Consider the following 12,919-nt stretch of genomic DNA (forward strand, 5'->3'; position numbering starts at 1 on the left):
AATAATTTAGGAACGGACATCAATAATTTAAGAACGGATATCAATAATTTAGGAACTGATATCAATAATTTAGGAACGGACATCAATAATTTAGGAACGGATATCAATAATTTAGGAACGGATATCAATAATTTAGGAACGGACATCAATAATTTAGGAACGGATATCAATAATTTAGGAACGGACATTAATAATTTAGGAACGGACATCAATAATTTAGGAACGGACACCAATAATTTAAAAACGGATATCAATAATTTAGGAACGGATATCAATAATTTAGGAACGGACATCAATAATTTAGAAACGGATATCAATAATTTAGGAACGGACATCAATAATTTAGGAACGGACATCAATAATTTAGGAACGGACATCAATAATTTAGGAACGGACATCAATAATTTAGGAATGGACATCAATAATGGACAAATTTGTGGTTTGTGTTGTTTCTCTTGGCTATATCATCTTACCTAAACTTGGATAAGGACGAATTACCACGTCGGCCTCCCTTTAAATACTAACACCTTCGATAGTCAAGCACAAAACAAAACCAACTACCACTCTAAGTTCACGAAATTAACTTATTATCATTAATCATTCAAATACTAATAATAAATTGTAATCATTAATTTACCATTTACTTATTTACATAAATTTACATAGTACAAAATATTTATATTGACCATACCATGAGTTGTACCATAAAATTGTATGTTGCGTCGAGGGGTTAGCCACTCCGATGGTCGCGCAAAGTAAAAACAAATAAACCGAAAAGTGGAAAACACGGTAGAAATGGAATCGGATGGGGAAAGCTTTACCTTTCAGTGTAGTGTCATACTTTAACGGGTTAAAACTTAAGCAAAGAAAGAGAGGTACACTGGTAAGCGGCGCCGGCCGGTCTGCCGTCGAACAATGCCCAAAGGTGGTCTAATTACAATTTTAACTAACCTATGTTAACATCTACGCATTACAATTTTAACTAATCTATGTTAAAATGTGTGCATTACAGGTTTTATAAAAAAAGTGTAAAGTTATATATCAGTCGCGTTCCTCTCTCTAACACTACAAGTTTCAGTGAAAACAAGTTACTTTCCGAAACATTTTCGGGAATTTTTTTATGGTTTTGTGAAACTTTTGGTCAGTTATTATTATTCGGAAATTTGGCCCGTGCAAACCAGCCTTTTAGAACCTAGAGAGAAAAATACTTTCCCACGCTATGTAGTTTACCCGTACTTTAAAACTTCGGTTGCAGTTGAACAGATTTTTTCCCACGATTTTGCAAGTTTCCACCAGGGCGACCGAGCAGTACCGCTTAGCAGCAATATACTAAAGAAAGGGCATTGCGTCTTGGATCTTTGACTTAGCTAAGCAAACTTAACTGCAGGAGTTTTTCAGTTATTTCTAGAAGTACAGGAATTAACCTGATGGACTCCAATAGACGAGATACATTAGATCAGTCAGTTTTAAGAGAAACTTTACAAAGTATAATTGCTATCGGAAGTGAAAGACTATTAGAGACGCTGAATTCTAATGTAACGGCTTTACCCGTACCAAATCGTGGGAATGCCGTTGATAGAAATTCAAGTGAAGGAGCGATTGGGACTGAATTAAGACGTGTATTTAGGCCTAATACGAATCGCGAACTCGATAATTTACCAGTACCAAGGCAGCAACCTTCACCAGAGGTACGGACAAGGTCACACGTATCGCGAGTCCCGAGTTTCAATTTTACGATGAGTTCTAAGACTACAAGGAAAACTATTGCTAGGTAATTATGGTACTGTTTTAAATATTAGAAGTTGAATAATTGAAAAATAATATTTACAGGAAGAGAAACCAAAAGGATGAGGCTTCCTTTCAAAAAGAGGTGGTTCTCTTAGATGGTCCTAGCTGTGAGACCGTGCCAAAAGGATCTAGGAAACTTGAGTTGCATAAAGCCGGACTTATTGTGGATGCGATGACCTTTAAAAAGTCCTGGACACAGGATCAGATATTACAAGAGATTCGAGACGAATTTCATGAGAAAATCAACGATGATACCGAGTTGGTAACTTTTTTATACGTGCTAACATGAGTTAATAATATGCTAGCTCCCTATAAGTTACTCAGACTCCATAGGCGTAGTGCATCCATCGATTTCTTCCAACTTCGTGCGGGGAAGGGGGAGGCGGGAAAAAAATCCGAATGTTGCGCTCTCTCTTGTCGAAAAAACTCCCTTTTTTCTGTCTGTTTTGATCTAATTTCCTTGAATAATGCCGTTCTGTTTAAAATACATTTGTCTCAAAAATTAGAGAACGATCCCATTGCGAATTAAAAAATCCAATCCATCGAGTTAGGTCTGGACTGTTTAATTAACAGAGATCCGAGGCTTCCGACTATTGAATGAAATATTCGGCTGCTTAAATAACTCTAATACCATTCGTTAGCTCCCACTGCACGCACTTCCGGGGAAAAACCGGAAAGAACGGTAAATAAAATTTTCGTTCAAGCAGATCCTCCTTGGTTCAAGTGGCGGCCGCAGAGTGTCGCATATAGTTGGGAAGCCGGCGGCCCGGGAGAAAACGCGGGAGTATAAAAATGAATTGCCTGAAGGACCTAGCATATTATTAACTCATGGTACTAGCTAAAACGTAACCAGGAGTTCATAAAACGGGGAAGTGGCAAAATAAGGCTTTCTCCATAACCTCTTGAAGCTTTATGGCAGACTCATTAGTCATAGACTAGTTCCGAAACCGAAAAGGCTTGACATATTATGAAGTTATGTTCAACACTTTTTCCTTGCCCTAACAGCTACAGTATATATATACTTGCTTAAGTTGCTTATACATATCCTGCTATTGTAGTAACTGTAATGTGTAGCTGGGTTGGTGTACAGATCGACCGGCGGCCGAGTCTTGGAAAAAGGGTCATCTTTAGACGCGAAATATTTCCTCTGTTTTAAGCATAATGGCTCAATTGCACGAGATTATTGCTTTCTTGTTATTTTTGCAGCCTTGAATTATTAGTTCCATGCAGAAGCCGCCTAGTGAAACCGAAGCTTGGAAAAGGCATGGTCGTATCTGGCGCTACAATTTCTACTATTTGGAAGCAGAGGGTTTTGTACGTCCGCCCATCAAGAACTATTCTGTCTAAAAGCGACGAAGATATTGTATCTGACGAGGAATTACCAGATATTAACACATGTACTTCGTCCGAAAATAATATTGTCGCTAAATCTCACGATGAAATGGACCAAGATCTTGAAACTGAACCACATGTGCAAAGCGGAACAAATCAATCGAATACTGAACCACGCCTCGAAGTTTCTCTGTTGCCATCATGTTCCACTACTAGCCTGCCGCAAGATTTGCCATCAACTTCTTCCGGATTTAACAATGAACAATATTTTTACACATCAGATATGTATTAATAAAAACTGTCTTTGTAGACAAAGACGCGAAAAAGTAAGAGATAAGTGTAGAAAATTAAATGTTTGAAGTGACAGATATTAAAATTTTCATTTTTGAAGACGTGATTATAAAACATCAATTATTTGAAAAAATTTCTTATCTTAGTTTTTTTCACCAAAATTCCTTAAGTAAAATATTTTATCCTTAAACATGTGCATCATTTTAAAAATAGAACACGTATGCATTTTATTTTCTTTTTAAAATTTAGAGTTAGTTTGAGTATTCAGGCCTATAAGGAGAATAAAATGGACAGAAAATCGTTGATAGCAGACAAAATAAAATAAGCATGAAAACTTAACAAAACGTGTTCGTTATTTTTAAAGTTTTCGAAGTTTCAAAAATTGACGTGTTGTATATCTCTCAAAAGATCACGATCCAGCTACAGATCCTTTTGACTCTAATAACTACATCACAGTCAAAGGGCGAATGTAATTTTCGGTTCGCAATATTTTCAATTTTAAAATATAAAAATAAATTCATCTAGCTCTATTTTTCAGATATCCGAGTATTTGAACTTCCTCGAAGCAAATGTTTCTAGAAAATAAACAGTAGTATCAAGGTAGATTCTCTGAAATTTTTGTGAAAAAAACTAAGATAAGAAATTTTTTCAAATAATAGATGTTTTATAATCACGTCTTCAAAAATGAAAATTTTAATTTCTGTCACTTCAAACATTTAATTTTCTACACTTATCTCTTACTTTTTCGCGTCTTTGTCTACAAAGACAGTTTTTATTAATATCTGTGACTTCAGTCTGAATATGAGTTAAAATTGTTTAGAAACTAGTATTTTAAAACTTATACTGAAAAGCAGGTGCTCCATTTAAGTCTGGTGGTGTTGCGCATTTATTAGTTACCGCGATTGAACTAACAAGGCCCTAACCATCTATTATAGAAGTACTAATCCTGATTGCTTTTACGCCCAGTCCAACTCAAATTGCCTTCCCGTCGTTTTCACGTGCAAAGCACAGTGGATGCAATAATACAAATAGATTCCGTAAACCTAGGCTAAAAAATATTACGTAGACCTGTGCACAAACATATTCCGTAGACCTGTGCCAGGTGACCACATTTCCTAAATTTTATAATTTTTTCCATTTTTGGATGTCTTCCTATTAGTTCCTATAATTTCGATAATTTTCCTATATTTTCCTATTTTTCGAAATTGTAGATATTTTGTCCCCTCTCACTTTTGGTTTTGTTATAAAACATAGAAATTTGACAGAAAGTAATGCCGATTTCCACTAGCTACTAGCAGGAGTTCATAATAACCCGAAGTATGAAACTGGCCATAGAGCTAGTGGTAAAAATCGCGAACAACAAGATTCTGTCGTTGCGCATAGAAAGGACTAGCCTGTTTATGTATACAGTATATCGTAGTGGTATCTATGCTCCTTGGTTTTCGTTCCAAAACTTCCGTTGGCTGGGATCTCCGTTGAAAAGAAAAATGGCGATATGGTGGACGTAGAAACACGTTGCAATTCTTATATTAAAAATACTGCGAATAAATTTGCCCAAACCATTTTAATTTAACCACGGAATTCTCACTCACACATATCACAACAAAACATTAATGACGATCGTTTAAATGTTTTGTAGAAAACTAGAAACCTCGACTAAAAGCCAACTTCTTAGCCAAGGCTTAATTTACACCGTTCCAACTGAAGCAGACGTGAGCCATTTTCGCTCCCAAAATCACAAGATAAAAATAGTGCTAAACCGGAAGTGTGTAAGTTAATGCGCGTGGGCGCTAAAAAATGGGGCAACTATTTCTTTGGGAGTTAAGCGGTGTATGAATCCGCTGAGCTTTACGGCGAAACTTTGTTGTTACGGGCTTTTTAACCAGTTTCATACTTCGGGTTATTATGAACTCCTGCTACTAGCAATCAGCCACCGTGGATTTACAATACAAGCTAACGATCTGGGATTCAGATATTCCTATCGCGTTTTAAGTTTTAGTTTAGTATTCCATGAGGTATGTAGCTAAAGCTATGGAAGCCTCTAAAAATATTTGTCACGGAAGTCTGTGATGTTTTAAAGTTATAGCATGTGTTTCTAAGATTATGTTCCATAAGTATGACACTTCCTATACTTCGAAATGCTAGAGACTTAATGAGAGCTAGTTCGAGAACGACGCGAGAATTGACTACACGCGATTTTCTACTCCATCTTCCTATTTAGTCTGTACTAAGCCTTTGACAGGGCTTCATCAAGCGTCGCTTTACGAGAATCTATGAAGTTTCATTTACGTCACTTCGAGACAAGCTCTCAGTAACCAGTGAAAAATTTATGTAACATATCTTACGAACTTATGGTTATAATTAAACCAAAGTTTCTTTGTAAATCTTGTCTTAATACTCTAAAAGCATTTGCAACCTATATTTTGCTATTTTTTCAAGAGTAATTGTCTTGTATTTTCCTATTTTTTAATTATACATCTATATCTATATAAATCAAAGTCCTGACTGACTGACAGACTGACTGATAATCAACGCCCAGCCCAAACCGCTAGCCCTAGAAGGCTGAAAATTTGCAGGAACGTTACTCGTAAGTAGTAGGCGCGTACAAAGAAAGATTTTTCCAATCCGCCTCCATCTTAATAAATGGCGCCCGGAAATGTAAAAAAATCTTCTCTTTGTAAGAAAGTCCGCGCGTTTCAACCGATTTCACAAAATCTTTAGTACACTGGATTCTTTTAGCCTATAGACGGGCTGAATGGTTCTTCGGGATAGATTTGCTGCCATCATTTTAAATGGCGGCCAGATATTTAAAAACCCTTCTTTATATAATGTTGCTTGTAAAGTAATAAAAAATGTCCCGACGAGCTGATGGGCGACGCCGAGTGCCTTCGCTCCTAGGATGCTACAAAAATATTAGTCGAATCAGTAAAATGTACCCATTCTTGATGGAAGTTCTTACTACTAGCATGCGATGCCGCGGATAACAGCTAGTCTACTATAATTTCCTGTAAATGTCATAGACTTGCACACAAACTGATGTCATAGACTTGCGCACAAACTGATGTCATAGACTTGCGCACACACTGATGTCATAAACTTGTGCAAAAAGAGATGTCATATACCTTTACACAAAAAGATTCCATACCCCTATGCTCAAAAATATGCAGAAGAATATCTTCTACACCAGTGCACAAAAATACTCCATATCCATTTGCACAAAAATATCCCGTATCCATTTGCAGAAAAATGTTCTTTAGAAAAAACAGATTTCTTAGGTCTCGGCACAAACCGATTCAGTAGGCCTGTGCGCAAAAATATTTCGTAGACCTGTGCACAAACAGATTCCGGAGACTTGTACACAAAAGGAAGTCACAGGGCTGTGCACAAACAGATGCCATAGACTTGCGCAAAAAATACATCATAGACTTGCGCAAAAAGAGATGTCATGGACATGTGCACATCAGATTCCATAGACTAGTGCGCAAACAGAGGTCTTAGACTTGTTCACAAACAGAAGTCATAGACCTGTGCCCAAAAAGATTCCATAAAACTGTGCACAAAAAGATTCCCTAGACTTGTGCTAAAAAAATATTCCGTAGGCCTGTGCACAGATGCCGTAGACCTGTAAAGAAACAGATTCCCTAAACCTGTGCACAAACAGATGCCGTAAGCCTGTGTACAAACAGATTCCGGAGACCTGTGCACAAACAGATTCCGTAGACTTGTACAGAAGTGGAAGTCACAGGCTTGTGCACAACAGATGTCATAGATGTGTTCAAGTCAGATTCCATAGTTTTGTGCACAAACAGAAGTCATAAACTTGTTCACAAACAGATGTCATAGACCTGTGCCCAAAAAGATTCCATAAAACTGTGCACAAAAAGATTCCATAAAACTGTGCACAAAAAGATTCCCTAGACTTGTGGTAAAAAAAATATTCCGTAGGCCTGTGCACAGATGCCGCAGACCTGTAAAGAAACAGATTCCGTAAACCTGTGCACAAACAGATTCCGGAGACCTGTGCATAAACAGATTCCGGAGACCTGTGCATAAACAGATTCCGGAGACCTGTGCATAAACAGATTCCGTAGACTTGTACCCAAGTGGAAGTCACAGGCTTGTGCACAACAGATGTCATAGATGTGTTCAAGTCAGATTCCATAGTTTTGTGCACAAACAGAAGTCATAAACTTGTTCACAAACAGATGTCATAGACCTGTGCCCAAAAAGATTCCATAAAACTGTGCACAAAAAGATTCCATAAAACTGTGCACAAAAAGATTCCCTAGACTTGTGGTAAAAAAAATATTCCGTAGGCCTGTGCACAGATGCCGCAGACCTGTAAAGAAACAGATTCCGTAAACCTGTGCACAAACAGATTCCGGAGACCTGTGCATAAACAGATTCCGGAGACCTGTGCATAAACAGATTCCGGAGACCTGTGCATAAAACAGATTCCGTAGACTTGTACCCAAGTGGAAGTCACAGGCTTGTGCACAACAGATGTCATAGATGTGTTCAAGTCAGATTCCATAGTTTTGTGCACAAACAGAAGTCATAGACCTGTGCACAAAAACATTCTATAGACTAGTGCACATCAAGTTTCAAAAGACCTGTGCACATAAAGATTCCATAGACCTGCGCGCTAAAGATTCCATAGACCTGTGTACATAAAGATTTCATACCCGTAGCACAAAACTATTCCATACCCATTTGCACAAAAAGATTCCATAAAACTGTGCACAAAAAGATTCCATTGACCTATGCACAAAATATTCTATTGACTTTTGTATAAACATGTGACATAGACCTGTGTACAAAAATATTCCACACCCATTTGCACAAACATTTTCCGTAGGCCCGTGCACGAACAGATGCCGTAAACTAGCGCATAAACAGATTCCATAGATTTGCCCACAAATATATTACGTAGACTCGTGCACAAATGGATTCCACAGACTTGTACACAAGCAGAAATCATAGGTTTTGCACAATCCGATGTTATAGACTTGTGCTCAAACAGATGTCATAGGCTTGTGTAAAAAACTTACTTAATAGACTTGTTCAAAAAGAGCTGTCATCGACATATGCACATCAGATTCCGTACACTAGTGCACATAAAGATTCTTCAGACTTGTGCGCAAACATATTTTGTAGACCTGTACACACACAGATACCATAGACTTGTGCAAAAATAGATGTCAAATATTTGTCCAAAAATAGATGTCAAATATTTGTGCAAAAATAGATGTCAAATATTTGTGCAAAAATATATGTCAAATATTTGCTCAAAAACACATCCCTTAGACTTGTGCACAAACTGATGTCATAGGATTGTGTAAAAAACTGATTTCCATGGACCTCTGCACAAAAACATTTCATATACCTGTACACAGAAAATATTCCATGGACCTCTGCACAAAAACATTCCATATCCCTATGCTCAAAAATTTTCCTTACCCATTTGCACAAAAATATCACGTTCACCTGTGCACAAAAATATCAAGTACACCTGTGCACAGAAATATTCCGTATACATTTTCACAAGTGTTATAGACTTGTTCACAAGCAGGTCTTATAGAATTGCTCACAAACAGGTGTTATAGAATTGCTCACAAACAGGTGTTATAGACTTGTTCACAAACAGATGATTATGACTTGTGCACAAACAGATGTAATAAACTAGTACACAAACAGATGTAATAGACTTGTGCACAAACAGATGTAATAGACTTGTGCACAAACAGATGTATTAGACTTGTGCACAAACAGATGTATTAGACTTGTGCACAAACAGATGTAATAGACTTGTGCACAAACAGATGTAATAGACTTGTGCACAAACAGATGTTTTAGTCTTGTGTACAAACAGATGTTTTAGACTTGCGCATAAACAAATGTTACAGACTTGCGCATAAACAAATGTTATAGACTTGCGCATAAACAAATGTTATAGACTTGCGCATAAACAAATGTTATAGACTTGCGCACAAACAAATGTTATAGACTTGCGCACAAACAGATTACATTGACTTGAGCAAAAAGAGATGTCATAGAAATGAGCACATCAGATTCCATAGACCTGTGCACAAACAGAAGTCGTAGACCTGTGCACAAACAGAAGTCGCAGACCTGTGCACAAACAGAAGTCGCAGACCTGTGCACAAACAGAAGTCGCAGACCTGTGCACAAACAGAAGTCGCAGACCTGTGCACAAACAGAAGTCGTAGACCTGTGCACAAACAGATTCTTCAGACTTGTGTGCACATAAAGATTCTTCATACTTGTGCACATAAATATACCATATGAACAAAAAATTCCATTGACCTGTGCACAGAAGATTCCATACTCCTATGCTCATAAAGATTCCATGCAGATTAGCTTTAATTGGTAATCTAATTTAATTACCTTTAATTGGTAATCTAATTTAATTACCTTTAATTGGTAATCTAATTTAATTACCTTTAATTGGTAATCTAAATTAATTACCTACAATGGGTAATCCAGTTTAATTACTTATAATATGTAATCTACATTAATTACCTATAATTGGTAATCATCTTTAATTGCTTATTTTGTTTAATTATTTTTAATTGCTTATTTTGTTTAATTTGGTTTAATCTGTACTTCGCAACTAAATTAGTTGGACGCGCAAAAGTTATAATGACAATTAAGCTAGCTAATTGCCCTACCAATTTGATTATCTTAAGACACTATATCCGCAGTAAAACGACGTAAGTCCTAGAATGACTTTCTTTATTACTTAACCCAAGCAAAAAAGTCTTAATTTTCCCAGTTTAAGGGTAAACCACGTAATTCGGAGCAGGTACTTAAATCTTTTAAAAACAATACTTAAACTTTGTTTTTCTTAATGAAACAAAAATTGGCGCCTACTTTAAAAATGGGGCTTTCATTTAAGACCATTTTCAAATCTATGAAACGTATAGTTATTTTTGTAAGGGTAGTTACAAAATGGGTAAGTTTGGAAAATTTACCATGTTATTTCTATGGAGATTTTCTAGTTTTACGCCAAAATCTGTGATTAATTTTATGGAAATGAAAACCACCCTTAGCAACTTTATGCTTTGTAAAACGAACTATTGGATGGATCATCTTGAAATTTTTACCACATATTAAGGGCCCGGAATTTAGTTCAGTAGAAAAATTTCAAAACAATAAACTTAATACGAAAAAAGTTACAACCAATCCAAAAACCTTCCTTATTCTACAGGGCCGGTAGGCCCTTGTAGATATGACATGACACCCTTCCGTAATGTTAAAGAAAAAGTCACACCTTTTAGGGTTAGCGTCCCATAGAAAAAGCATTAAAAAATTTTCGTTTTTTTAACGAAATGGTCATAGGCCATACGGAAAAAGTATAGCGAAGTTAGTTTTCGGAATACTTCTAAATTAACAAGCATTTATTAAACGGGAAACTTACGGGTTTCGATTTTTAATTAATGAATTCTAATTTTTGTAATTTAACTAATTAAGATAGTAAGTCAAAAAATTACTTTTGGGTCAGATGTCAGCCTAACCTTATAGCGCGCTTAAACCTATTTTCTTCATTTCGTTCTCGTTGACAACTAGAAGGTCCTAGGTTTGTGGGTGCTAACAAGTTACGTTGACTAATTGTAAATGTTGGCTTTCTTGCTGATTTTCCTAATTTCTTAGCAGTAGACTCCAGCAAACTACTTTTGTATTTCGTCCGAGCTTGAGCACCTTTATATGTATTTTCTAATTAACTGTAGCACCCTTAATAAGAAATACGTCGTTATCAGGTCGAATTTTCGTCTAGAAAAGTAATTCAGGTAAATAATTACAGTTAATACAGGTTTTTATATCATTTAAAGTAAGCTTTTCGACGTTCTTTACGGCCAAGGCTTAAGTTGTATTTTAGTTACTCTATGTTATATAGTGTTTATAGTGTCTTTCCTTTTAAAGATTATAAGAAAGCTAATTTCCAGCTCTGTTTGGAATTACAAAATACGTAGTCTGCTTCGATTCATGCTACAAATCCCAACCCTAGGGCCAAGGTTTTACGCTTCTTGTAACTTAATACTGTATCTATGACAGTAAAAAATGGCATATATATCCAAATTATTATGGTTTAGAAATCAACGGTAGTGTTTTCACCCTGTGAAGAATTCGACTTCAAAATATTACAGGAAAGATGACAAAATTTCCAATTTGTTTTCCCTTCGGCAGTTAAAAGAGTGGTGTTAATGTTAGCGCTGTTAAGTCAACATTCTCATTTGAGGACTGGTATAAACGGTTTCATTATTTGTTAATCTCACTAAAATGCTACTAATTGTCAATGTGTGTGGTATAATTTTTTTTTTTTTTTTTTTTGTAGGTTTCAATGCGATAGGGTCTATGGACCGCGGCAAGGATGTGATTATTCAGGTTTCAGTAGGAGTGTAAGCAGGGGAAGGAAATGAGGTTTACTTGGGAGGTGACGGACGGGGTGTGGGGGTCAAGTCACCTCCGGCGGACACGGGGCAGTCGGCACCTATAGGGTAGGATCGCCGACATGTGTCGTATTCCCTCAAACTTTGCCGCCCAGTGTGGTATAATTCCTGAAACTTGCAACGGTTTAGGCCTACCGTTGCAGACGACAGTGGACGGAAGCGTTTAATTTTCAAACCGCTGGTTTATGCTCAGTCCACTGCCGTCTTGTAACTACCTTAACCCCAAATATCCAATTAATTCCGGTTGCCACCCTTCCCCCTTTTGCGGATAGGAGTTAGCATCCCTCTGGGATTATATAAAAGAAAGATTTTTATGTTGTATAGGCAGTTCACATTTACACCCGGGTGAATGTAGTCGCTATAATTTTCCTGAACCTTATAGTTCAGTCTCTTTTGTTTCATTTAAAAATTATTTTAGTTTATGTTAATAAAATCAAAAGTTTTGATTAACCGATCGCTATGCCTTCTAATTTAAAGTTAACGTATTTGAAATATTTTGAAACGCCTTGTCAACGGAATCGAACTTTTTTTTCCGTTGCAAATGGTGCCCGTGACCACGCGATTCCGAACCCTCGGTTCTTGCTTCGTTCCTTTCGCCGTCGTCGGGCCCTGGCTTCGTTCCCCTCCGCGTTCGACCGGATTTCGCGAACCCCCTCTCGCGTTGGACGCTAAGCCTCGGGCCTCGGCCTTCTTTTCCCCTCGTGTTCCCGCGCTTCTGCCTCGACGCCGTCTCGTCTTTTTTTCGCGGGGTGGTCGGACCCCGTCCGCAGTTTTAATCCTGCTCGCGGTTACAATCCCGCCGTAAATTATCCGAAACGGACTTCGACGATTCGCGTACTCATGTTCTCGCTAAGCCTAATTACCTCGTGGGATGTGTTCGTTAGCATTCAGATTTGAATATAAAGAATCAGATTGAACTTTATTAACTTTCAACATTAATAGTCGGATTTAACCTTATTGATTATTAGCAAACTTTTCCCTCGACATAAATCAAGATTTTGAACGCGGAAATAGCGCCTCTTTCGCGGACCACCGAT

General features: G+C 37.2%; 1 protein-coding gene across 1 annotated transcript; it reads left to right on the forward strand.

Annotated features, from left to right (window-relative positions):
* Positions 1 to 1,167: 1,167 nt before the first annotated feature.
* On the forward strand, positions 1,168 to 3,412 carry LOC149646997 (uncharacterized). Its single transcript, XM_089849575.1, has 3 exons — positions 1,168 to 1,771; positions 1,831 to 2,046; positions 2,995 to 3,412. The coding sequence occupies exons 1-3, from the start codon at positions 1,428 to 1,430 to the stop codon at positions 3,410 to 3,412; spliced, it is 978 nt and encodes a 325-aa protein (XP_089705701.1). The 5' UTR covers positions 1,168 to 1,427.
* Positions 3,413 to 12,919: the final 9,507 nt, after the last annotated feature.

The sequence above is a fragment of the Phalangium opilio genome, unplaced genomic scaffold (assembly GCF_054372755.1).
Source record: "Phalangium opilio isolate 3A_F unplaced genomic scaffold, DU_Popi_V2 ptg000089l_1, whole genome shotgun sequence".
NCBI classification, from domain to species: domain Eukaryota; kingdom Metazoa; phylum Arthropoda; class Arachnida; order Opiliones; family Phalangiidae; genus Phalangium; species Phalangium opilio.

Coding starts and splice junctions, on each gene's coding strand:
- LOC149646997 (XM_089849575.1), top strand. CDS start 1,428: ATGGACTCCAATAGACGAGATACATTAGATCAGTCAGTTTTAAGAGAA. Junction 1,772..1,830: donor ACAAGGAAAACTATTGCTAG/GTAATTATGGTA, acceptor TAATATTTACAG/GAAGAGAAACCAAAAGGATG. Junction 2,047..2,994: donor AAAATCAACGATGATACCGA/GTTGGTAACTTT, acceptor TTATTTTTGCAG/CCTTGAATTATTAGTTCCAT.